This window comes from Haliaeetus albicilla, chromosome 26 (genome assembly GCF_947461875.1).
Source record: "Haliaeetus albicilla chromosome 26, bHalAlb1.1, whole genome shotgun sequence".
Lineage (NCBI taxonomy): Eukaryota > Metazoa > Chordata > Aves > Accipitriformes > Accipitridae > Haliaeetus > Haliaeetus albicilla.
The window spans coordinates 20,389,293-20,413,948 of record NC_091508.1 but is presented as its reverse complement, the minus strand read 5'-3'; the positions used below and the strand labels follow the sequence as shown (position 1 = coordinate 20,413,948).

At 56.3% G+C, this 24,656-nt stretch overlaps 2 protein-coding genes across 4 annotated transcripts; one reads left to right on the top strand and one right to left on the bottom strand.

Moving 5' to 3' along the window:
• Positions 1-3,315: 3,315 nt before the first annotated feature.
• PHF19 (PHD finger protein 19) lies at positions 3,316-13,588 on the top strand. Of its 2 annotated transcripts, none has more exons than XM_069771172.1 (15): positions 3,316-3,495; positions 4,989-5,189; positions 5,462-5,543; positions 5,658-5,753; positions 5,828-5,928; positions 6,048-6,196; positions 6,556-6,651; positions 6,852-6,920; positions 7,981-8,101; positions 9,142-9,209; positions 9,323-9,493; positions 9,591-9,678; positions 9,981-10,066; positions 10,209-10,304; positions 10,645-13,588. In XM_069771172.1, the coding sequence occupies exons 2-15, from the start codon at positions 4,998-5,000 to the stop codon at positions 10,997-10,999; spliced, it is 1,770 nt and encodes a 589-aa protein (XP_069627273.1). In that variant the 5' UTR covers positions 3,316-3,495; positions 4,989-4,997; the 3' UTR covers positions 11,000-13,588. The 2 variants fall into 2 exon arrangements, with proteins under 2 accessions (XP_069627273.1, XP_069627274.1); XM_069771173.1 differs by lacking the exon at positions 3,316-3,495 and adding an exon at positions 4,154-4,219.
• An 805-nt stretch (positions 13,589-14,393) lies between these two features.
• LOC104324207 (protein CutA homolog) lies at positions 14,394-24,472 on the bottom strand. Of its 2 annotated transcripts, XM_069771174.1 has the most exons (6): positions 24,183-24,469; positions 21,535-21,683; positions 17,762-17,821; positions 16,432-16,477; positions 16,023-16,072; positions 14,394-15,450 (listed from the first exon to the last, which is right to left on the bottom strand). In XM_069771174.1, exons 1-6 carry the CDS (start codon positions 24,261-24,263, stop codon positions 15,348-15,350), a joined length of 489 nt encoding a protein of 162 aa, XP_069627275.1. In that variant the 5' UTR covers positions 24,264-24,469; the 3' UTR covers positions 14,394-15,347. The 2 variants fall into 2 exon arrangements, with proteins under 2 accessions (XP_069627275.1, XP_069627277.1); XM_069771176.1 differs by lacking the exon at positions 17,762-17,821 and having other exon boundaries at positions 24,183-24,472.
• Between the last annotated feature and the right edge of the window lie 184 nt (positions 24,473-24,656).

Below are 24,656 nucleotides of genomic sequence, written 5' to 3'. Positions count from 1 at the left end.
AAGCTGAAAAAAACCAGGCAGACTTTTAGGCTTATAAGCCCTTCTTCAGGACAGGAAAAGAACTCATAACCTTGCACGCAGCTGCTTTGAGCTTAACTTGGTTGTGTTGGTCAGTCAGATGGTCTCAGTGAAAAGGTGGTTGAGACCCGTGGGGCAGAGAGAAGCGTTACCGAGAAAGAGAGTTATGTCAATAGCCTCAAGCTACTTTGGTTGTAGCTACTTTTATTGGCGTGGATGTGTCCTATTTTACCAGCTGAATCTCCAGATGGAAATGGCACTCGCGAATTGTTTTGAACAGCGTACAAGAGCCGCGCAGGGTCTCACAGTCTCTGCGCCGCAGCCCTGCATCGCTCGGCCGTAGGAGGCTCCGGAGCGGCTGCAGCCAGCGCGAGTTGTTTCTGCAGATCCTATCTCCACATCAGGCCTGTAGTTCATAGGCAGCTTCATGTTTGGGTTTCCATTCAATATTCCTCGGCTTCGGTTTCCAAGACTACAAGCCAACATACAACCCCTCCTCCCACTCCTGTTTTCAAAGAAAGAAAAACACTGTGAAAAGAAGCTACCCGATTTCTGGGCAGTTTTCAAAGCAGAAAGAAAAGCAGCGCCGGGAGCTGCTCACCCCGTGCACGCCGCAGGCTCTGCCCCAGCCAGGGTTCCCACCGGCCCCTGGCCGGGCTGCTCCGTCCTTGGGTGAGCGGGAAAGCACCTTCCCCACCTTTGCAAGTGCAGGGTGTGGAGGAAGGAGGCGAAAAGTTTTTAAGGACAAAATGGGGGTGTCGGAGTAGTTAGCTAGCTGGGGCTTCATTCAAATCATTTTGCAAATGGTTTTGTTTGGAAATTCAATAGCAGGGAAGGAGCCGGGCCGACCTGCCCTGGGAGCCCACGCTGGCCCCGCTCCCCGACCGAGGAGGGCGGAGGATGGCCGGCACTCGGCTTTGCACCATCGCTTGGGGTCTCATTCCTTTCTGTTCATTTGCTTACAGAACAGTCTGCGTCTAATGACTTGATTTACACGGGGGCTTCCTTGCTTTATCTGGCACAGAGACCAGGTCAGCATCTTCTGCCGGCTCTGCACGCCGAGGCACCGAGGTCTCTTCAGCTGGGGATGTGAGAGTGGCACAGAAATATTCATGTCGGCACGGGCCTGGGTGGGTGAGCTCCTTCCCCAGCGGAGCGTGTCAGGCATCGTCCCACCGAGGTCCCTGGAGCCCCGCCGGTGCGAAACCAGTCACTCAGCTGTGTCCGACCACTGCGCCTGCTCCAGGGGCTGCCAGGGGCCATGAGCCTTCGCATGGTGCCAAAGAAACGGGATCACCAGTGGCTCCCCCAACTCCCCAAGGGTGTGTGGGAACAGCCGGGTGGGTGTGCAGAAGAGGAAGAGGAGGAGGAAGGCAGCACCCAGTAGCTCACTGCAGCGGGAGCCAAGGCCAGGCTCGATGGGGATGGTGTGGCAGGAGCACCCGCAAAGAAACCAGAGTTAAATGCGATTGCATGGCTTCAGTCATGTTAGGAAATAGAGGATGCATCTCAAATCCCCCTGTTTTTTAATTTTGTCTGGGACTTTTGTTCCAGGGCAATGTTACTGTGCTCTTTCCCTTGGCAGGTGCTGGGCTTGGGGTGCCCTCTCCGTGCCAGAGGGTTTTCGGTAAGGTTATCCCTGCTTACACCCATGATGAACTTGATCCAGTGTTTTACATGTCCCATCATCTGCATTCCCATGGCAAAAAACCAAGATGCTGCAAACATGAAGCACGGTGGCTGGGGAGGAGGGTGTAAGAACGTCCCCGTTGGCTGCTCCACCACGTGGGGACGGGCTGGGACAGGAGCACCGCTCCGCAAGCGCAGCCCACGACTCGCTTTTGGTCAAGCCCAGCACCACCAACTGCAGTGAAGTGAGCGACGGTGTTTGTCCAGGGGGAGAGTTATGGTGCAAGAGTTATTTTAATCCCACGGTGACTCACGGCTAACACATCATGACTCACCGCAGCGTTCGGTCGTTTGACTGTTTTGAAGATGCGTCAGGTTCCCTGTGAAGGCAAAGGATGGTGTTTCATGCCGGGGAACAAGCTGCCATTTTTTTTCAGCTGCCTAAACCTCTGCAAACACGGGCCCAGCCAGGTGGGCGTAGGGACAGCACGGCATGGCACGGCATGGCACGGCATGTTGGGCCTCCGCCCGCCACCGTCTTCAGGTTACGCTAGGCTTTGCATTACACACCGAGAACTGCAAAGGAAAGAGGAGAACGGCCTTTCGGTACGCATCGCTCGGGGAACTGCATTTCCCGTCAGGTTCACGCACGCAGCATCACTTGCCCGCTGCCAAGGGCCGGTTGCAGTGCAGGGAACACTCAGACCCCCCACGTTTTATGGGAAAGTTTGATTAAAAAAAATTATTTCTAGGGCGACAGGTCTACACAAAAGGTGTTTAAAAGGCGTTTCAGCGCTGTGCCATTCATTCCTGATGCCCAAGGGAGCTGCTCGCTGGCAGCGCAAGCTTTTTTGCAGGTGCGCTGTGAAGCCACCCCACGGTGCTGCGCAGAGCTCATCGATTACAGGCGATAAAATTCGTATCGACTCTGCTTGTGCTTGGCCCAGACCCTACACCGGGAATCGGCTTCTCTACTGCCTCAGCAGGCCTGAAAACACTTCTTTTTTTGGCAGCACTTTCCAACAAACAGCAAATCCTTGAGATTTCTTCTTGGCACCGACCGAAGCATTTTTTCAGTGATTGATTTTCTCTGTCGAGATTCAGAGAAAGGCTACCCCCGTTTCTAGGAATCCCGACAAGCACAGGTTGTTCCCTCGCGCGGGACAATGCCGCACCGCCGGGGCGCCCCTGCCCGCACCCCATCCTGGGGGGCCGGGGAGATGCCCCTAGCCACTCGTGGGGAGGGCCGGGGGGACACAGGCAGGGAGATCCCCGGCGTGTGGCAGAGGGTGACGGCGGGGGTCACCCTCTGATGGGCGCTGGGTGCGCGTCTTGGCCCTGGGTGCCCCCCCTGCGGGACCCCCAGGTGAGTGGGCGCGAACAGAAGGCGGGTGGGTGGGTGGGATGCTGCTGCTGCTGCTGCTTCGCGTGGGGTGCCCCGGAGGGGCTCTGGGGGGGGACACGGTACCCACGCGGGGCAGCGGCAGGTACCCCACGGGGGGTCGGCGGGTACCCCACGGGGCTGGCGGTGGCAGGTACCCCCCCGTTGAGGGGGGGGGACGGACACGGACACGGACCCCGGGGCCGTGCCGAGCGGCTGGGTGCCAGCCCGCCGCGCTCCGAGCCGTGGGAGGCGGCGGAGGCGGCCCCGCGCTAATTGCATAAGCGGGACGTCAATGCCCGCGGGAGGCGCGGGGGGAAGCGCGGGAAGATGGCGCCCCGCGCCCTGCCCCCGCCCCACGCCGCCGCCGCCGCCGCCGCCGTTCCCCGCCGCGGCCCCCGGGCGGGCGGGCGCTGACCCGGCCCGGTGGGCGGCAGAGAGGGCGGCGTGGCTGACCCGGCCCGGCGGTAAGGGCAGCGCCGAGGGGAGAGCGGGGAGTTTGGGTGAGGGGGGGGTGTTGGCGAGGAGGAGGAGGAGGAGGAGGAGGAGGAGGAGGAAGGGGGGGGGTGAAGCACCGGCGGGAAGCGCCCGGGGCGGCGGGGCCGGGGCCGGGCGGGAGCCGAAGGCGCCTTTGAATGAGCCAATGGCGGCGGGGCCCGGCCGCCGCCGCCGCCGCTCCCGGGGTTGCCCGCGGTGGCTCCCGCCCGGCAGGTGCCGCCGGACCCGCTCCCGGGCCAGCTCCCGGGCCCGGGCCCGCCGCGGGGGGAGGGAGGGGTTGGCTCCGTGACACCCCCCCCCCCCCCAAAAAAAAAAAAAGAAAAAAAAAGAAAACTGCTTGCCGGTGGGTCCCGCTGCCCGGCGTGGGAGCTCCCACCCGTGACCGCGGGGCTGGGTGGAGGGAGCGGAGGGGGAAAAGCGGCGGGAGCGGGGTGTCCGTGTGTCCGTCCGTGTCCGTGTCCGTCCCCCCCCCACCGGGCGCTCTCCGGGGAAGGCGGGGGGGGGGGGCGCGGAGCCGCCTCCGCTTTCATAATCAATCGCTCCCGACGCGAAAATCCCGCTGGGTGACATGTCGCAGCTCGCTGCTGCGGCTCCTGCCAGCCCCGGTCCCGGAGGAGCTCGCTTTTTCTGTTGGTTTTTTTTTTTGTTTGTTTTTTGGTTTTTGGGGTTTTTTTGGGTCGCACCCGGTTTACCGTAAGTTCGATTGCTCCTGCCCGTTCAGGCTGTTCTCGGGAAACGAGAGCGTTATTAATAGCACGATCCGGGCAGAGCTTCCAGCACGGTGAGGTTTTGGGGTCGTGATCGGCAGCGTGAGGTCACGCGTGTCGCTGCGATGGGAGCGGCAAAGCAGGGGGAAAAAGGGACTTTCAGGTCGGTTTAGCGATGTCTGTTAAGGATCGCAACTCCGGCCGCAGGGTGGGGGCGGCCGGCTGAGCACCCGCCGTCCGCCTTGCGCGCTTCAAACCCTCCGGCAGCGAAACTCGGCCGCTCGGTTTCGCTCGCTGCGTGTAGTGCTGCCGCTTCCCCGCTCATGCAGCTGTCTCGTTGCTTTGGGAGCCCGCGAAACTGCTAGGAAACTGTGAATTAAAAAAAATCCCGTTAAATCTAAAGCTGTTATCCCTCACGTGCCCCTTCCCGAGGCTGGGGCCGTGCAGGCCTGTGGCGTGTCCCCGTGCCCCGCGGCGGGGTGGCTCTGTGCTGCGGGAGCCGAGGCAGTTGAGGGGTTAATTCACTCTTGCTGAACAGTAGCAAAGATCGCGGCTGCTCCCTTGGATTTCACGCGCATGAACCCGGCTCGTCAGCACTTGGTTTGCGGGTCCTGAGCCCCCGCTGGTGGGGCTGAACCAGCCCGGGGCTTGCTGCTCCCCGGCAAAACCCTCCGGGATGCCGTTGCTCGGCCGACGGGCGCGTTGTGTCGCGACGCGAGGGCAGGGCGACGAGCGTGTGCGTCCGTCCCTTCCAGGCTCTGCTGATGGAGACCGCCAAGCTCAACCCCATCATCCGGGATGTCTACGCGGCCGCTGGCCGTGTCCAGCAAGCCCCGGCTGCCGCCTCGGCGCGGAGGGGCAGCGGCTGCCGAGAGCTCATGGTCAAGCTGACGGAGGGGCAGTACGTGCTGTGCCGCTGGACCGACGGGCTCTATTACCTCGGAAAGATCAAAAGGGTAACGTGGGCACCCAAAAGGGTAACGTGGGCACCCAAAGCGTAGCTAGTGCCGCTCCCTGGGTCGGCTCGCGGCTCGGAGGGGTGCTGGCCTGGGCCCCGACATGCCTTTGGTCAGAGGGAGCGTTTTGGGTTGACGTCCTGCCCCTGGGGATCACAGCCCAAACCCGACTTCCCGCAGCCCCGAGAGGCAGGGCCGCTCACCAGGGAAAAGAGGGAAGCACTGGGAATGGGAGCTGACGCCCGGCGGTTCTTCCCGCTCTCTCCCCGCAGGTGAGCGGCTCCAAGCAGAGCTGCCTCGTCACGTTTGAGGACAACTCCAAGTACTGGGTCCTCTGGAAGGACATCCAGCATGGTGAGTGCTATCCCATTCCTCCCTTCCCACCGCCACGCCGGGGGTTCCTTCCCGGCGCCACGGAGACGTGGCTGCGCCTCGCGTGTCTCCAACTCTGCCGTACCCATCCCGCAGCCGGCGTCCCCGGGGAGGAACCCAAGTGCAACATCTGCCTGGGAAAGACGTCGGGCCCCATGAACGAAATCCTCATCTGCGGGAAGTGCGGGCTGGGTGAGTGCGGGCGCGTCGCCCCGAGGGCGAGGGTCCGGCCGGACCGGTGGCGCTGATGCCGAGCCCTCCCGCAGGTTATCACCAGCAGTGCCACGTCCCGGTGGCGAGCGGCGGCGAGGGTCCGCTGGGAACGCCGTGGTTCTGCCGCCGCTGCATATTCGCCCTGGCTGTGCGGGTGAGTGGGCTACCCGGGACCGCCGGCTCCGCGTGCTGCCCACCCTCAGTGCAGCGGTGCAGGATGCGGCCCACCGGGCGGCTGTGTTGACCCCCTCCCCGTCCTGCTCACTCCTGCAGAAGGGGGGGGCCCTGAAGAAGGGAGCCATCGCCAAGACGCTGCAAGCCGTCAAGATGGTGCTGTCCTACAACCCCGACCTGCTCGAGTGGGACTCCCCGCACCGGACCAACCAACAGCAATGCTACTGCTACTGCGGGGGCCCCGGCGAGTAAGCCCCCTGCCTGCGGGCCGGGAGGGTCGTTGCGTTTGGTTTTGTGGGGAAAAACGTTCACAAAAGGAAGATGGGATCAGGGTGGGGGTTTTTTGCCCCCGAGAGAGGAGTCCCTAGCTTGCAGGGGACTGCTCTGGGGCCAGTGGCTTTGCAGCCTGTGCTGCCTCTGCCATCGGGGTCTCCGCTCGCTCCCGGAGGCACCGTTTGCACCCACCTCCGTGGTGGCAGAAAATACAAGTTAGGGCCAGACTTTCTGGCCCCCCTGGCCGGGGGGGGATGTCCATGCCTGGGAGGGGGCTGGGGCAGTGGTTGCCACATGCTGCCCTCGCCATCGCCCACCTCCTCTCCCTCCCCAGGTGGTACCTGAAGATGCTGCAGTGCTACCGCTGCCGGCAGTGGTTCCATGAAGCCTGCACCCAGTGCCTCAACGACCCCATGATGTTCGGAGACCGGTACGTCCCTTCCGGACTTTGCTGGGTGGGTGCTGGATGTTGGAGCTGCTCATGCACGGATACATTCCCAGGCTGTATCTCCCCGATCCCGGTCCCGCAGAGCCCCGCTCCTCCCGGCCGTGCTGTCGCTGTTGGCACCTGGAGCACTGTCCTCACCCCAACCCCCACCCCCAGCGCTCTCCCTCCCTGATGTTTTCCAGGTTCTATGTGTTTTTCTGCTCCGTATGCAACCAGGGACCTGAATACATCAAGCGCCTGCCCTTGAGATGGTAAGAAATGGCCCCAGCTCCTTTGGAATGTGCCGGGGTGGCCGTAGGGCACCGGGCTGGCCGGTGCCCGGTGCTGCCGAGCCCTTGCCCTGGGGCCAGCCCCGGAGCTGGGTTTCAGCAGCATGAGTTCGCGGAGCATGTCCCGCTCATCCCAGCACAGCCCTGAGCTGGGGCCTTTGGTCGGCTGCGGGTCCCGGGTGTGCAGCTTCTCCTGCCCAGCCCCACGGGGCTGTTTCCCAGGGAAGCTGTTTCTCGATAAGCCCCAAACCTACTGTTTGTCCGGGAGCCAAGGTACAAATTTGCCAGAAGATAACTGCAGAAAGCTATCAGGTGACAAGTTGTCAAATTCTGCGATTAAATACAAGTGTACAAGTGGTACTTTCTAGCGTACCTTGATGGTCTAAAAGTATATGAACTGTGCCAGCAGCCCAGCTTTTCCCTGCTGTTCCCCTTGTGCTCGTCTGCGGTGCTGGTGCTAACGCACTGCTGGGATGCGGCTGCCTCGGGGATGTTGCACTGAGCAGCACAGCAGGCTGGAAGAAGAACAAGGGAAATCCTGCACGATGTGGTGCTTGGCTTTCATTTTCAGAGATGCAAGTGTAAAATCCCACAGGATAGATTAGGTTGTTAAAATAGACAGTCTATTTTCATGTGAATAAGAGCCATCCTGCTCCCGTACTTAGCTGCAGCAAGAGCACACGGCTGGGGCTTATTAAAAAGCTGGAAAACTGGGCATTCATCCTGGGAGCAGCATGTCCTCCAGCTCCTGGGCTCAGGGGTCTTGATGTTTGGGGTTCCCCCCAGCTGCAGGCAGCATCCCACCCCTCCCAAAGCTCAGGGGATGCTGTCCTGGCTGCAGCATCCCATGGGATGTGTCTGGGCCAGGGCTGGTACCCCCATGGAGTGTGGGACTGGTCCCAGCTTCCAGCGAGAAGGTTTTGGGAGGTTTGTGCTGGGCACTGTGCTCAAGCAGCGCTGGCGGAGCAGAGCATCGTGGTGGGTACCGTCTTGCTGGGGAGAGGGTGGGCTGCTGACCCTCTCGCCCCCTTTGCTCCCGCAGGGTGGATGTCGTCCATCTCGCCCTCTACAACCTGGGCGTACAGAGCAAGAAGAAGTACTTCGACTTTGAGGAGATCTTGGCCTTCGTGAACCACCACTGGGATCCGCTGCAGCTCGGGAAGGTAAAAACGCGCAGCCCAGGGCCAGGCTGGAGAGCAGCCGCGGGGAGGGAGAGGTGCTGCCAGGGATGTAAGTCACGGCCGGCTGTCCCTGAAACCTCGGCTGGGAGGGACTGGACCCTCCTTTCCCATGGCAGCCGAGCCCCTGAGGCTGGGGCAGGTTGGCCGGTGAAGGGCAGTGCTCGTGGTGAAATGGCGGGGCAGTGAGTTCTGCCCCTTGTTTGGGTTGGCTTCCCCCTCAGCGGCCGCCAACCTCGAGGTGTGTTTGCGTCTTGCTTGTTGGGAAAGGGTCGGAGCTTTGGGAGTGCCCGCTCACCGTGGCCCAAGCCGGCTGCTCCTCGGCCGGTCCCCGGCAGGGAAGGAGCTTTAAAACACCTGCCCGGTATCTCTGGGTGTTTGCACCCACTGGGAACACACGACAGTTCACCCACCCTGGGGTTGGTGTCGGAGCAGGGTGTCCCCATCGGGCAGCGTTGGAGGATGCTGCTCCCGGAGCCAGGAGGCAGTGCTGAGCCCTGGGCAGAGCCGACGGATCTTTCCTGTGGCTGGGGTGCAGCTGGGGCAGGCCAAGGGTGAATGGTGGAAAGGGATGTGCCCGCGTGTTGGCAGTGCCACCGCACCAGCAGCCCTGCGCCGACGAGCTTGGGCATCTCTGCAAAACCCCCGGTTCGTGCAGCGCTCGGCACGGGCGGCTCCTGCTCAGAATGAGCTTAATCGCCTTCCTCTGCGCTGGGATTTCCCTTTGTTCGGGTGTCATACCTGGCAAGTTTCCCGGTCGGAACTAGAGCTGGGAGAAGTGCTAAAACCCAAGCATGTTGGAAACCTGTCACCGCGTCGGGACGGATCGGTTCCCTGCAGACGCCTCCCTCCCCTGCACCGAGGGCAGCCGATGCCAAACCCGGGTGGCTCTGGGCTTTGGCTTCCCTCGCTCCCTGACCTTGGGCAGGAGCCGAAACCCGGAGTTCGAGTTCCCCCGTCTGTTTAGTTTTTGCATAACCACAGCGGGCGCCGAGCCCTGCCTCACCTCTGCTGTCTCTCCGCAGCTGACGGGCACCCCAATCTCTGAGCGCGGCCCCCACCTCCTCAATGCACTCAACAGCTATAAAAGCAGGTGAGCCCCCGGGCACGGTGGGGTGAGGGATGGGGACAGGACGGGATGCGGGATGCTCCTGTGGCCGCCCCCTGCCCCCGGCTAAGGGCTGTTTCCTCCCCTCTGCCGCCCAGGTTTCTGTGTGGGAAAGAAATCAAAAAGAAGAAATGCATCTTTCGCCTGCGGATCCGCGTCCCACCGAACCCCCCCAGCAAGGTGCTGCCAGAGAAAGCCCCCGGCGTGGGCGAGAGCAGCTCCTGCGAGCTGAAGAAGAGGGGAAAAAGCAAATATGTCCATAAAGACAGGTGAGTGGCCAAATTTGCCCAGGCAGCCCCCCGCAGCACCCCATGCCTGCGCTCCCCTGGGGCGACCCGGCAGCCTCACCCCCTCCTTGCTTTGCAGCCTGCTGCCGCGGCAGCTCCAGCAGCAGAAGCGGCGAGCGGCACGGCGCAAGAGGGCCAAGTTCCTGCTGGAGGACGCCATTCCCAGCGTGAGTCCTTCACCCCCTCTTCTGCGCGACCATCCCGGGATTTGGCAGCTGAGTGGGACCCCCCCCCCCGCCCCGCACCCCCAGACCCATCCCTGGGGCTCCCCGCGAGGTTCCCCTACTCCCACGGGCAGGGAGAGCCCCTGTCCCTCGCCCTGGGGTTTGCAAATGTTCTGTGCCAAGCCCGCTTCCCAGGGGCCGTGGGAAGGAGCGTGGTGGTGCCTGGGCAGAGGGTGACGATGCCGGGGCCGCGGGCAGCACCGCTCCGCTCGGCAGTGACGAGTGAGCTTGTTTTCACGGCGCAGAGCGACTTCACCTCCGCCTGGAGCACCAACCACCACCTGGCCAGCATCTTTGACTTCACACTGGATGAAATTCAGAGCCTGAAAAGGTCCGTGCGGCCGGCCCCGGGGGTGCGGGTGGCGAGGGAGGGAGGTTTAAACACTCAAGTGCAAAGACAGGGCTGGGGAGGCGGTGGGGGGCCGCGGTGCATCTCGCGCCGGGCTGGGGCCGATGCTGCATCCCGTCCCCAGTGCCAGCTCGGGACAGACGTTCCTATCGGACGTGGACTCCACAGATGCCGCCAGCACCTCGGGCTCGGCCACCACGAGCCTCTCCTACGAGTCCAGGTGAGGGCTGTGGCCCCTCGCCCCCTTCCAGAGAGGGGTCCCGGTGGCACGGCCAGGGGGGCGAGGGGCTGCCCCTTTCCCCCTGCAGCACTCTTGTGTCCTGGCACAGGGATGTCCCGCATCGGGGAGCCTTTCCTCCCTGCCTCCCAAAACAGGCTGGTGGTCCCAAGGCGGCGCTGCCTCGCTGGGTGTGCAGGGTCGGAGCTGTCCGTCCTTGCTGGGCTCACCCGAATTCCCGGCGTGCTCCCTCCAGGCTCAGCAGGCGCAGCCAGCATGGTGGTGGTGGGGGGGGCACCTTTTGGGTGCTGCCCTCACCCCTCGTCTGTCCCCTCCCTCGCAGCCAGAGGACCGTGGGCAGCCGCAAGCGCAAGCTGGCAGCGCCAGCCTACGCCTCGGCGGGGGCGAAGAGGAGAGGTGGGGAGACGACGGGTGGGCGCCCGGCCGGGGGCACCCCCGAGGGCAGCGAGGCAGCCTGCGGCCCCGACCGCCCGGACGACGGCATCGACAGCCACACTTTCGAGAGCATCAGCGAGGATGACTCCTCGCTCTCCCACCTCAAGTCCTCCATCAGCAGCTACTTCGGGGCGGCGGGCAGGCTGGTCTGCGGCGAGAAGTACCAGGTGCTGGCGCGGCGGGTGACGCTGGAGGGGAAGGTGCAGTACCTGGTGGAGTGGGAAGGCACGACCCCTTACTGAGCCCCGCCAGCCCCTCAACCTCTCCCGGAGCCAAACCAGAGGAGATCGGGATGATGGGGAAACCCTCGCTGTGAAGTAGAGGAAGGGACGCTGGCCTGCGGAGAGGGCTGGGACCCCTCCGTGCTGGGGGTCCCGGCCGGGGCCGGCTCCCCGGGAACCGTCACGGATGGAGGCAGTGCCGGAGCTGGTGCCGTCAGCGGTGCTGCCCGGGGGTGAAACCCGCAGCCTTGCCGCTGTATTCTTTTTTTTTTTTTTTTTTTTTTTACTTTAACAATTGTTATTTTAATGGCCATGTATATGCAAAGAGCGTGGCCCGGCTGCGCTTTCCTGATGGAGCCTTTGGCCGAGCCCGAGGCACCGTCGCGGTGGTGGTAAGAGCAGCGAGCGGGTCTGGCCTTTCCAGAAGGGTCCCCCCGGCATGGCTGGGCACCCCTTGGGGAAGCCCCTTTGGAGGGCACCCCACAACCTGCTCCCACAGACGGACGTTGCACCGGTGCCCGGCACACCCTGACTTATCCCCACGTCCAAGCCTTACAGAGCAGACTCGAGGAGGTCCTGCTGCTAAAGCAAAAAGCACCTCCCTCACCTGTGCTTTCACAGCCCGTCCCTGTGCCCATAGGAAACTGTGGGCAACTCTCGCCAGAGCCAGTATATGGGGTTTTCCTCCTCTTCATAAATCCATTCATTAAAGGAATGTGGTTTGTTTTAAATGAGGGGAAAATGCCATGTAAACAGCCCACATGCAGCCAGCTTTCGTGGTCGTGGGGCAGACGTACGTGGTTGCTCTCGTCCCGCAACCTGGACTGTGTGTGATGCACCAGCTTTGTTTCCCTGTTCTGACAATCATGGTCTTGGAAGAGGTCGGCCAAAAGATACGCCTTTGCCTTAAAACCACGACGGGCATTTCACAGACTGGAGCCCGAGGCCTTTGTTCCCACAGGAATCTTCATCCTCAATGTGCCAAACGAGCAGACAAACCAAAAAGGCCGAAGAGGACGGCGGGAGCACGGGGAGGGGGCTGTACTGGGGTCCCCGTGGCCATCCCTGTGGCCTCGTGGCTGTGCCTTGCTGGAGAGTGGCTGCGCTTTGTTACTGGTGTAGTGTCAATGTTTGTGAACACGTGGGGTTGGTTTGTCTGCAGAAGAGAAGGAGCAGCCCCCTCCTTTAACTAAAGCAATACTGCCAGCTTGTTCAGGAGCAAAGTGGTTGTCTTTTTAAAAAAAATTCTACTATCATCAGACATATTTGTTAGATTTTTTTCTAAGAGAGAGATATATATATTTTTAATGTTGTCCTCCTTGTCTCTCCCCCATCGCCACTGTGGCCGTCCCATGGGGACTGAGGGTGGGCGATGCTGGGGGGCTGCGTGGTCCTGCTCTGTCAGCACACTCTGTCCTATAGCCCCATCGTTGTTCGTACACGTGCTTGCGGGATCTGCCGACCGGAGGGTGAATTGAAAAGGTTGTTTTATGAAAAAACTACTTGGGAAAAATTCATCAGTGTAATCGGCACGAGGGAGCAGGTGATGCTTGCAAACCAGAGGCCAAAGTGTGGTCCTTAAAAATAAACTTTGGCTTCAGCTACTGCTAAAGTAACGTAGTGGGACACCCATGAAGGGGGAGTTTGCCAGATGTTTTAATTCATCTAGCAGGCACTGGGTCTTTGTGCAGCTGTGAGGTGACAGTGCTGGTGACAATGCCTTGTGTGGGGCCATGGTGCAGAGCAGCAGCTTCTCTGCAGCCCCGGGACGTGCCCATGGGCTTTGGGCCAGGCACAAGCTGCTTCAGTGCCCATACTAGGAGCCTGAGTATTTGGCTCAACAGGTAAAAGCATTTTAACTCCTTTCTGACGAGTTGCCCAGTGTTGCGCTCACTGGAGAAGCTGTTGGCCTCTTGTGCGGGGCAAGGTCCGGGAGACAAGGCTCTGTCCAGCTGCAACCATAAGATGGTTTGAGCCGAGCAGGGTCAGATGTGCCTTGGGGAGAGGTGCTTGGCACCCTGAGGGTCTGCATCTCGGCTCATCCAGAGGGGAGCATCTCCAGAGGCACCCTGTCCTTTTGGGAGACGTGCTGCCAGGACCTCCCATCCCTGGCAGGGAGAGCTGCAGCTCCTGCAGCCAGCTGGGTCGCTCCCCATCCTTGCCTTTGCTTTGTCACCAAAGGATCGCTTAAAGTATTTCCCTTTCATGAGTGCCTATGGAGCCCTTGTTACTGTCCGAGTTGCTGCCTGGGGGGCCGAGGGCTGCCAAGAGCCATGCCAGGGCTGAGCGGGGTTCTTCCCGCGGGATGTGCCAATGGACGTTGCACTCATGGGAGCACCCACAACATGTGGCCCTGGTTCCTCTCCTCTCCCTCTCTGTTCCCTTTCCTTTCCTCCTGGCCTCTTGCTGAGAATTGAATGTGGAGCCTTTAAAAATATTTTTGTTGCAGAGTATATTTTGCATTAGCTGTAATAGATATTATAATGACTCTGTGCACCTTCTAAAGATTTATGAGTTCAGGTTGCTGCTTGTAATAACCAACTCTCGTTATATCCAAGTTGTAATTAATATGTCTGATGTACAATTAAAAAGTCTTTTTTTTTAACATCACTGGTTCTTTGTGGTCTCAGGATTATTGAGTTTGGGCACTGGGGGTCAGTGTGTGCAGTGGGCAAATGCCCAGTGCCTGCCACGATGCAGCTGGTGCTGCTGGGTCACGTTCCATGCCAGGGTGAGATGTGCCCTCAGCTGGAGAGATGCTGCTGTGAAGCACAAGAACGGCAGAAGGACGCGAAGGGGCGAGTGTGGGCGCAGCCTGGCGGGGTGCAGGGACAGGGACACCCCTTGCAGCAATGAGGTCTGTAGAGAGGGGCTGCCCTCACTTGCAGTCCTACTGACTGGTGAGGTCTCAAATGGCCCCCATCCACTTAAATCTTAGCTTAAAACTTGCACATCGCACAACGTAGCTCTGGCAGGGCTAAACAAAGCTTAGCTTTGGGAGCAGTGCAGATCCTGGCCTGGGGGTGCTGGTGCTCGCTTCACGTGCTTTGTTCCTTTTTGCCAGGCAAGGTGTCTGCCTGGTTCCCTGTTTCTCTGGATTTAGCACTGAAAAGTTTCCTGCTCTCAGAGCTCAGACCATTTTCCCTCGTGTTTTCTCTTTCCTGCACCTACGAGCCTTCCCTGCGCTACCTCTGACAGCTGATGGGGCCACACGAGCCTGCAGGCACAGCTCAATGCCTGCAAAACACCCTGTACCACTTCTCCATGAGCCCGAGACGAGCAGGTGGGAGCCAGTGGAGCATCCATCAGCATTGAGCTGGAGAGAATCTGCAAACTCATGATGGGCCCTTCCTGCTGCCCAGTTCACTGCGGACGCTGCGCCTGTTAACTGCGACAACATGTGAGCCTACCCAGGTAAGAAACACTCCTGTTTATTCCCTTCCCAGTCACATAAATAACTCAATATTGTTCCATAAGTTATGCCCCATTAAACTATTAACATGAGCATCTTTTTACAAGGTTAAACTTGGCCTGGGTAGAAAGCCACTGTTCAGGTGTGGGTAGGGGATGCAGAGCTGTGGCGATGCTCTGCAGCTGGGGATGCCCTGGTCCTGCTGGCACTTGGTTTCCCTGAACTGGCGGTGGATGTTGCCCAGCTCAGCCCGGCTCTCCCCAGCTTGGCAGGTAGCGGAGGGTCAGTGCGTTGCTGCTTGTGGTTCCTGGTAAACGCTTGCAGTGTCTGCTCAAGTTTGCTGTTTCCTTGGATTTTTTGAGACTTGAACCAGCACGTTGCATGACAGCAGGAGAAGGTGTGAGCCGGTGCATCGTGGGGTGCCCGGCCACATCCTGATGCCTCCAGGCTGGGGAAGTAGGAAGCAGAATGGTGCAGGATGCTGTGACAGCCGCTGTGGGGGAGCAGGGGGGCCAGGCAGGGTTTCAGGCACTGGCTGCGGGGATGTACAGCACTGGAGGGGCTGTTGGGGGCTGCCAGGCCATGGCTACCAGCTGGCATTTGCTGCTGGTGGCCTGAGACAGCCCCCAAATGCTGCAGTGTCCTGACTTGAGCATCTCTGTGGATCCTCATCTGCAATGTTACAACAGCCCTTGGTTCACGTGGCCCTTCCCCACTTCAGCCTGTGCTGCCTCTGAGCTGCTCGGTGCTCCCTGGAGCATAGGGTCAGGCCAAGGAGGGGATGTTTCGAGTGCAAATGAAATTCCCAATCCCAAGCTTCTGTGTTATAGCAAGCCCGTGAAGATACAAACTGCCTCCCTGTGTGTGTGTAACTCCTGTCTGCACAGTGAGACCAGTGCGGCTCAGCAAGTTTCACCCCGTCTTCCCCAAAAGCGAGGTGCTTTCTGCACTTTTCAGTTAGTCCCGTGGGACACTTTCCTCTATCCATTTGAGGTAGAGAGGGTTTCCTTGGTCAATAGGCAGGCTGATGATTTCAGGAATTTCGAAGGGATGGATGGATCTAAAGTGGAAACAGACGCAGAGGAACAGTGTCACTGACAGCCCCTCAGCAGAACAGACCCTCTCCCACTCGCAGGCGCAGGAAGCAGAGGTCTCCGCTCCCAGCCATGTGCGCCAGCCCTGCCCCATGCTCTCCACTGACTTCAAAGCACCCGCATCTTCTTTTTGCCACGTGAGAATTTTGCTTTGACTTTGGGGTTTACCACAGCCAGCAGCTGACTGCCAGGGGCCCTCGCCCAAAGCTGCCTGTGCTTACCACTTAGTGCTTGGGATATGCAGGAAATCCTGCCAGGAGGCAGCCAGGGAATAATCTGTGTTAGGAGAAGGAGAATCCCTCCTTGTACCCAGTACAGAGGGGCTGGTTGAAGCCCAACAGTTGATATTCCTGCCAACATTTTCTTTTTTGCCAGTGCCATCTCTGGGTTTTTCTGGCTCACAAGGTACATCAGGAGCACTTAAACCCCCACCCTGGATGGGAAGGGGCTCAAGGAACCTGACTCCCAAAGGCTGAGCATGAGATGGCAGCCTACCTTGGGTAGGAAACCCACTGCTCCAACGGAGCCAGAGCCTCACCTGACGTAGTTGGACAATTCGCCTATTTTGGATGTCCTTGTTTTCACTAACTGTGGAGAGTAAAAAACAAAACAAAACAAAAACCAAGGGAGAAGTATAGGGGACAGAGCAATCCTGCATGCGCAGTTCCACTGCACCCATCCAGCATGGCCGGTGGCCTGTGGTGCGATGGGAGCCCTTCCTGGGCTCTTCCCTGGGGGATGTTCCCTGTGGTGGCAGGATGAGGGGCTGAGCCAGGCTGCCGCCCCCAGACACCCCTGCCATGCCTGCAGGGGGGTGCTCGGGGTCCCTGGGTACTGTCCCAAATCTTGGGCAGGTTGGTGTCACCCTCCCCAAACCACCCTGCAACCCCTTTTGGCTGGGGCTGTCTGGGATGAGGACTTTCATGACATGGGGAATTGCCGCTTACCAGCAGTATTTCAGTAGATTCTTCCAGTTCCCCTTTCCAGAAATACCTGGATTTAAAAGAAAAGAAGCATCAGCAAACACAGCTCTGGGTGCAGCCATGCTGATCCCCTTTGTGGGGGGGGCGGGTAGTTTCCTTGCTTGGTGCTTTCTGCACGTGGCTGTTCCTTTACAACGTGGTGCTCAGGAATCATTGCTGTCCTCAAAAGTCTGCTGTGCATGCGACTGTGCACCCTGGATTTACAGACTAGAACCTCCTCGGCTGTGCCAGCCTCGAGAGAGCTGCCCAGGGAGGATGGCAGGGCAAAGGACCTGGGACTGGGACGGCCATGGTGGGGGGCTGTGCGGTGGTGGCCCTGCTCCAAGTAGCAGCCAGGAGACGGTGCCTGCAGGGACTGCAGCATGGCTGCAGCTGGGAGGCTGAGCGTGGCAGCATCACGCTTTTTTCCTCTCTTTCCCTGCAGGAGAGGAGATGTACTTCTTGTGAGTCAGATATGACCTTTCAAAACATTTATGTTGACAGAAGGCCATCGTGATTTCATCTGCACACTGGGTTGCTGTGCGAGGAGGTATTCAGAGGCGTCGCAGTGTCTCCTGAGCGGGACACGGAGGAGAAACCAGCTGGAGCAGGCAGGGCTGTGCATAAGCAACTCGGCTCCGGCTCATAGGGAACGAAGCATAAGGGGAAGAAGGATATTACTAGCTTTGCCCTATTTCAGTAGCCTCAGCTGAGCTATGGGAGAGCCTGGGGGGATGCCCTGTGAGGAACCCCTCCTGTGGGGAGGCTGTGATGTGGGGACCCGCTCCCCTCTTCTAGCAGGGCTAGGCCAGGGTGCTCCTACGAGCAAATGGCTGTTTTGGGGCTTTGTTCATTAACCCCTCTAACAAGTGCAATCGCTTTGCATGGATGGCTGAGGATACCTGCAGAGCATGGCTGGTTGTATTTCAAGGTCAAAGATACTGTTCTTCCTTGCTGCTTAATACTGTAAAGGCCTTTTCTGCTCCCTATCTTAGCTTCTTTTTAAATCCTCTAAAAACAGGCGCCATGGCCTCAGGACCATAAATCACCTTGCTCTTTGCTAGATCTCTGTGTAGCCAAGTAACCAAGAAATAAATGGTCCCCACTGGCAGTTGGAGCATCTGCACTCCTTAATAAGCTTAGCGCACTTTGCAGGTGTGAGGATCGTCTCTACCATCTGCAACAACAAACAGACCCAGCAGCCTTCTGGAAACTGCCTCCTCTCTCCGGAGCCGTGGAGTATCCATCTCCTCCTTCACCCCCCTGGGGAGCCTGGGTTTGCCTCCTCTGTTGGGGAATATTCAGCCCAACTTACAAGGCCGAGCTCTTCGGCAGGATGTTCACGTAGGCAGCCAGCTTCTTATCCATGATGGCCCTGGGTGAGACAGGAAGGGGAGTTAGTGCCTGCCCCCAGCTCGCTGCGGCTCAGTGCTCGCCCCTAGCCACGGGGACATTCCCTCGTGCTACCCCTGACTGCCAGCAGCAGCTTTGACCTTGCAGATGTGGGATTTGGGGTTAATTATTACCCTGAGAAAGCAGAGGCAAAGGTGACCTCCAGCTGGAGCTGCTTCAGCTCAAGTCCTCCTGGCATGGCTCTGGGACCCTCCCCACCATCCCTCCCTGCCGAGCAGGAAGGTTGGGTGTTGCTCCTGGCCTGGAGCAGCACACAGGACCTCTGCCTCACATGGTGCGAGGACCCTGCCCACCATCAGCCCTGTGCCCATCTCGCCTCGGGGACACCAGGGCAGGGGCTGAGCCACGGGACCGCGAGAACTGGGGCTAGGATGGACACGAAGGGCTTTGTTTCCCCGTCATGTATTTATGCTGTCAAACTGTGCCTCTTACTCGCATAGCAGACTAAATGTGGATCTTGTTAAATTAACAACATCAAGGTTTTTCTACCCAAAACATCCTAGAAATCTGAAGCCCAAATAAATTCCTTCCCTCTGGCTGCCTCCTTTAGTTGTGGGCTGATTTGTTATTGCAGAGCTGCTTGGGTCCGCCAACAGAAGTGATATTTAAGTGATTAAAGAGCACTGAAGCAATCTCAGGGTGGATTTTTAGAACTAGGTCAAATGTTGTGTCTTCTGACCACAGCAATGTCTGGGCCCTTCTCATGGAGATGGCAGCCCCGTCCCTCTTGCAGGCTGCTCTGTTAAAGGCTCTGCACTAGTGACTTCACCTTTGGTTTTAACACTGGCCTCACCAGGGACTACTTTGTACCAAGTGCTTTGACAATGCAAACATTTAACTTCTAGATGACCTTGAACTGCAGGAGTTACTAGATCTTGGAAGGCTCAATTCAACAACCTGCAAAAATTAACTCTTAGTGAGGTAAAGATTGAAACCCATTCCAATTAACTACTACTCCAATTCAAAACACTCTCCAGAATGCTTTTGGCTCAGAGCAAGTTAAAATTTATTATCCTTACATCCAGGGTATGATACAGCCTGGAGGTCGCTACAAAACAAGCTATAAGAAACTCTTAGCTTTCAGAAAGACAACATTATGAACTGTAAAAATAAGACAGACTTGGTTGCTGGCTGCCGTGCTCCTGAAGATGAGCAGAAGGAGCACAAGAGGTGCCTCCCCCGTGGCTGTGACCTGAAGATACCCCGGCCAAGGTGCTATTGTGCAACTGCATCATGCCTTGCAACCTGGCCTCTGACCCATAAGGAAAGCTGGGTTCTTGTCTGAATGTGCATAAGCTCCTTTGCACGTCTTCGTTATCAGCCCTGCTTTCTCTCTCTGTTTGTAGAGGTTTCTACCTTGCAACTACGAGCATAAGGCAAAGGCTCTGCTGCAGGACAGGGAGGAATTGGGAGCAGCCCAGGTGCTGGGAGGAAAGCAGCCCTTCCAGACGATCCTACAGCATCTTGCCACTCCAGCAGTGCACTGGAGAACCAGTGCATGGACCCAGCTAACTCGTGGGATGGGGTTTAATGTTTAAGCACAGCAAGGAGACGGACTTCTCTCTGCCGATGGCTCAGAGGGACCATGGCCTGAGAGGCCAGCTATCCGAGGAGGCTCCGGGTTGTTTTCTCTCACCATGTGTAGCCAGTTCTAGGCATTTAATGCTTGTCGAGCATCTTGAGTTAATCTGTAGACCGACAAACTGCAGCAGCATGAGCGGAGATATCCCCGCTGCGTTTGTCATGTCAAACACATGGCACAAATCATTTTGTTTTTGCTGCCTGCAACTTCCAAGTCACTTTAGCACAGGAATCTTTTGATTTGGGTGAGTACCTTCTAATTGCTTCTGCTCTGTTCCACTAAACTGTGATCCTAACTGAGATCCTGAACTTTGTTCTAGCAAGCTGAGCGGAAACAAGCGGCCACCATGGGAACGGGAAACATTGTAAGAAGCTGAACGTGATCTGTGGAAAATGTCTGCATAATACATGATATCTTTGGGCTGGGTACTTAATGTGTGTTTCTTTGTCCCTGCCTCACAGTAGGCTCTGAATTGAGACGGATGAAATATTAATAAGAAGAAAAGCAAAGAAAGTGATATGCACGAATCTAAGGCGGAACCAGAGGCTGACAGGCTGCTCTGGCATTAGATAAGTTATGTGAGCTGTAGTGGCCACACCATCCAGCCCAAAGGGGTCAATTTCTCACAGCAGGCACAGGGTAGAGGCTAGATCTCCTGTGTAGACTCAGGGGTTTCTTCTGAGGATTTTAAGTTAATAGTAATCCAGATAAACTGGGTTAGAACTGACGCAACAAACAAGCCAGATGCTGAATTCTACCTGCAGCTAATCTGCTTTCACAAACCTTGAACTCCTTTTCCTTAAAGCCAGTGGAAAATTTCCTTGCAGACTGATCCATCAGAGTGAGTGCTCCACTGAGCAATGTAAAGAAGAATAAACATGACAGCACAGGAAAAAAGTATGTGGGAAAATGAGTGTAGAAGCCCTGTGTCATCCCCTACAACCACAACTCATTCATCCAAATTCCAGAACAAAGGAATAATTACTCCACCAGTAAAACACCAAAGTACATGTATCTATCTTAGCAATGGGGAGTGATTTATTTCCTCTCCCTTCCCTGCAAGATAAAGAACAAAGAGTGGAAAACATTTGCAAAGCTGTTAAGATTAAGCATTTTCAGGAACTGAGGCTCTTTTCACCAGCCATGTACAGTTACTCCTTTTTTCAGAAGACATTAAGCAGTACAGATATTATTCTATTTGAATTTCTTAATACAGTTGCAGTATTTAAGGTGACACAAAATCCCTTTCAGTAGCCTGTCAGTTCCTGAATGACTGTTTGGGAACACTTTACAGAAGACGGAGAGTTTTTGGCAAGCGGCAGGGTAGCAGGGAAAACAGCGCAAGAGGTGTTGCAGGAAACTTAATGGTCCATCATAAACATTTCCCCAGTCAACACAGTTTCAGTACTTTGAACAAACCAGCTATTGAGTCACGGACTGACAGATGTGTGAAAAAACCTCTGCATGCAAAATACATGCAAAGTATCTCATACATTAAAAGAGAAATAAAAAATAAAAAATCAAGGTAAAGCCCTCATTCCCTGAAGTTTGCCTGGTGAGCAGAGTGCAGGCTTCCAGGTGGTACCTCACAAGTGCTTATTCTGTGTTTGATGTGGACCACTTTTGTCTTTTACTTATTTTCATGGCAGTGTACTGTGCTTTGTCCCTCTCCATAAACACCTCTCCTGGAAATTGTTATCTGTGTTGTTCTAGAGAAAAAGAAAGACTGTGGCAGATCAGAGAGCATGAGGCTGGGGCTTAATCCATCTGAGGACCCAGAGATTTAGGGCCATGGCTTTAAAATGGGTCTTGAAAACAAAAGGCAGTGGAATGAATTGAGAATTGGTTTGATGTTACCGTGGCATTGACTTCAGAGGCAATTGTCAGCTTTCTTTCAGAAAGCACAGCTCTTTGTAAGTGAATATGTGATACAGAGAGAGAGAAAGAGAGTGTAAGAGAGAAGGAGCCCCATTCGGGTAGAAATGCAAGTACAGAGAAGTACAGATCCTCTCGAGGGACAAGGAAAAGCTTTATTCCACAAGAAGCCACTTTTGAACAATTCTGAGCAGACAAGCAGGGAAGCATCTCTGTACCTTGCAATATCCTTGGCAATTTGCTCATTGAGACAGTTGATGAAGGCAATGGAGTGGGTCCCAGAGATGTAGCTGCCGGTGACGGCAGAGTGCAGCTGAAGAGCGAGACTCCTCAGCACCGGGTACATCAGCAAAGACAGAGTCACTACCTAAAATGCAAAACGTTATGAATGATGATGTTAGGTGAAATACTGCATTTTGTAAAACTAAGCATTTACAATATCTGTGGCTCAAGGGAAGTCTCCAGTTTTCTTTCAACATTACAGTAATGCTAGTTGTAATTTAAGTGAAAACATGCTCATAGGGAGATTCTTTCCCCTCCAATGGGGCCAATCTAGTACTGTGCCAAGTGCTCAGGGCAGGAAAAGGTCAGTTTTTGAGGTTGTATCAGCCCAGAGGTGCCCAGACCTCTGCTGCAGGAGGTCACACCCCAGACTAATGGGTGTTACAGACCCCACCACACAGCCTCAGCAGCCAGGACTGGTTTTCTGAAGAAGGATAAGGAGGTAAGTCACTGATTCTCTCTGTTAAAATACATTTCTATTGCAAAAAGGAGCAGGAAGGGAACCACCAGGCGTGGCTCCCACACCAAGCACATCTTTCCTGCTGAGGACACATCTGCAGCCATCCTTTAGCTGTGTGCCCAGGGTAAGGCATGACCACCCCTCTGGAAAACGGTGGGGACGGGACCCTCTGCCTCCCCAGGGATGTGGAAAGGAGGAGAGCAGTATGTCAGGTAGGGGTAGGGATCTGGCTATGGGAAACAGATTTGGGCTGGAGCCTAATGCGGGAGCAGAGCCCCAGGAAGCCTGGGGTAGTACAGTCTGCACCAGGACCTGGAGAGCTTTCGTTCTGCCCTGTCAGCGCAGGACAATTAGTCCCTTCTGCTGATAGATGTTGTGCAGCCCACCCAGGCTATGATACAGACTTACACAGCAGGCAAGGGAGGGTAAGACTTAAATGCAGGTTTTAAGTTCATCTTAATTATCTGATACTAATAGGACAGTGAAATTGGATCCTTTTGGGCACAGAAATCCTAATGGATGTAGCCCAGGTCTGTAGGGCTGTCTCTGTCTGACTGGGCCGCGGAAAACAGTAATGGTCTCTCAGTGGACTGGCAGTGCAGTGGCAACAAGTTGGTTTTGCTGTACATAGATGCTATTCCTGGCAAGCCCCTTAGCTGCTCTTTGTGCTCACATGCCATAAACACAGTCACATAAAAAAATATAATTATCTCAGCGGGGACGTTGCTGGAATAGCAAGGTTAATTTGGTGTGCTGAGTAATAGCTGAAGGATGGTGCCTGTACCCGGGGCTGCAGCGCTCGCTGTGTCTGCACAGCTGCTCTTCTCTTTGTCTTTTGTCTTGTTTTTGAAACAAACAGCATCTGGCCCTTATTCAACTACAGTGATAAAAAAATGCTTATAAGACTAAGAATATATTCCTTTTTTCCCCCTTATTTCCACTCTCCTTTGTCCTCTGAAAAAGCTCCCATCACAGGGCCAATGTCAGAGGTGTTTTTTTTTTTAAAAAGATTGAATTAAAAAAACATCTCTTGTCACCACAAAGACAGGAGCTCTTTTCCGTTTGGAAAATTACTGATGTGCTATATTGGTTGTCTCCTCTTTTCCAATCCACTTGAGGAAATATTCTTTGTTACCACAAGGTTTCTCATAATAATTTTTAGAGCTTCTTTTGTGCTCTTTTTTCTGCTAAGCCATTTAACAAATATTATGCAACAAATCCCAGAAGCTACTCAGATAGTTACAAGCCAAACAGAGATATGCTGGTGTATCTATTTTTCCAGATTAGAATCTAATCATGCTCCCTGCTCAGGAAAAAAAAATCCAACCTGTTCAGCACCGCGATCATTAATCTTCTTGGAAGATGTATGTGCATGTGATGAGGAAATCCCCATGAACATTTGTGACTGAATATTAGTACAAGAGTGACCACTATCTTGTTTTTTGGTGTGTTCCCCCCCCCCTTTTTTTTCCTGAAAAGAAAGATAAAAGCCCCCTCTTTTTTCCAGAATAATTGTATTTGGCAAGGGATTGTGCAAGAGTGAAGGAGTGAAACTTCAGGTTTCCTACCTGATAAACCAAGTAAACTCATGACTGCCAAAATTTTGAAGTGAACAAAACTGAAAAACCTGCTGTGAGATTTTAAGTATTTCACTGAAAAGCACTGACCAGCAAAATGATAGTTGAGTTTAGACAGACTAAGATTTCTGCAAGATTTGTTTTGGATTTGGTGAACTAAAAACAGCTTTAGGGTTTAAAATACCACGTTAGGACTTTTTGCCTAGTTTTGATGAGGTTCTGTACCAAAAAAAACCCCCAAAACCCAAACCAAACACAACTTGTGGCAATCTTGAGTATGCTGTGAGCTTCCTCAGCGCAAGTGGAAAAAAACTCCTAAGAAATTTGCTTTGCTCTCTGCAGAGACTGAGAGTACATTCCTGCTGCATGATCTTTTTCTTTTTTTTTTTTTTTTTTTTTTTCCCCAGAGGTTCCCTTATAAAGGTATAGGCAGAGGCATTCCACGGTTGCTTCGGTTGGCGTACACCGCGCTCCCCGGCGGGTCACCCGCGTCCCCCCATCCCAAGCACGGAGCCAGCCCTGGCAGCGCCGGAGGGCTCCCACTTACCAGCAGCACGGTGCCACGGCCTGGCCGGGGACAGCCCTGGGCAGCGGGCAGCAGCGGGCAGCGCTGGCTCAGCCACTCCATCTCCCCGGCCGGCCGGCCGAGAGGCTGCGTCCCCTCCGTCCCTCCACCTGCTCTGCCCTGAGCTGGGAAGGCTGCCTGGGAAGGCTGCCCGCAATGAGCACTAACTCCTCCTCCTCTTCCTCCCCAGCTGCCTGGGAAGGCTGGTACCCGCCTGCCCGCCCCAGCGTTGGGCTGAGGCGTGGGCCCGTGGGCCAGCGTGGCGTCCCCACAGGCCCTTCCCTGCCACCCCGAGCCCTGGCACCCAGCCCCTCTGTAACCTGCTGCCTGACCTGCACAGCCGGGGTGGGCAGATGCCAGGGCCCAGCACCCCCAGAAGTGGGGTCAGAGCCGTAGCAGGGACAATCAAATATACCCTAGCAGTATCGGTGCTGTTATCAAAACTGTCTGCGCCAA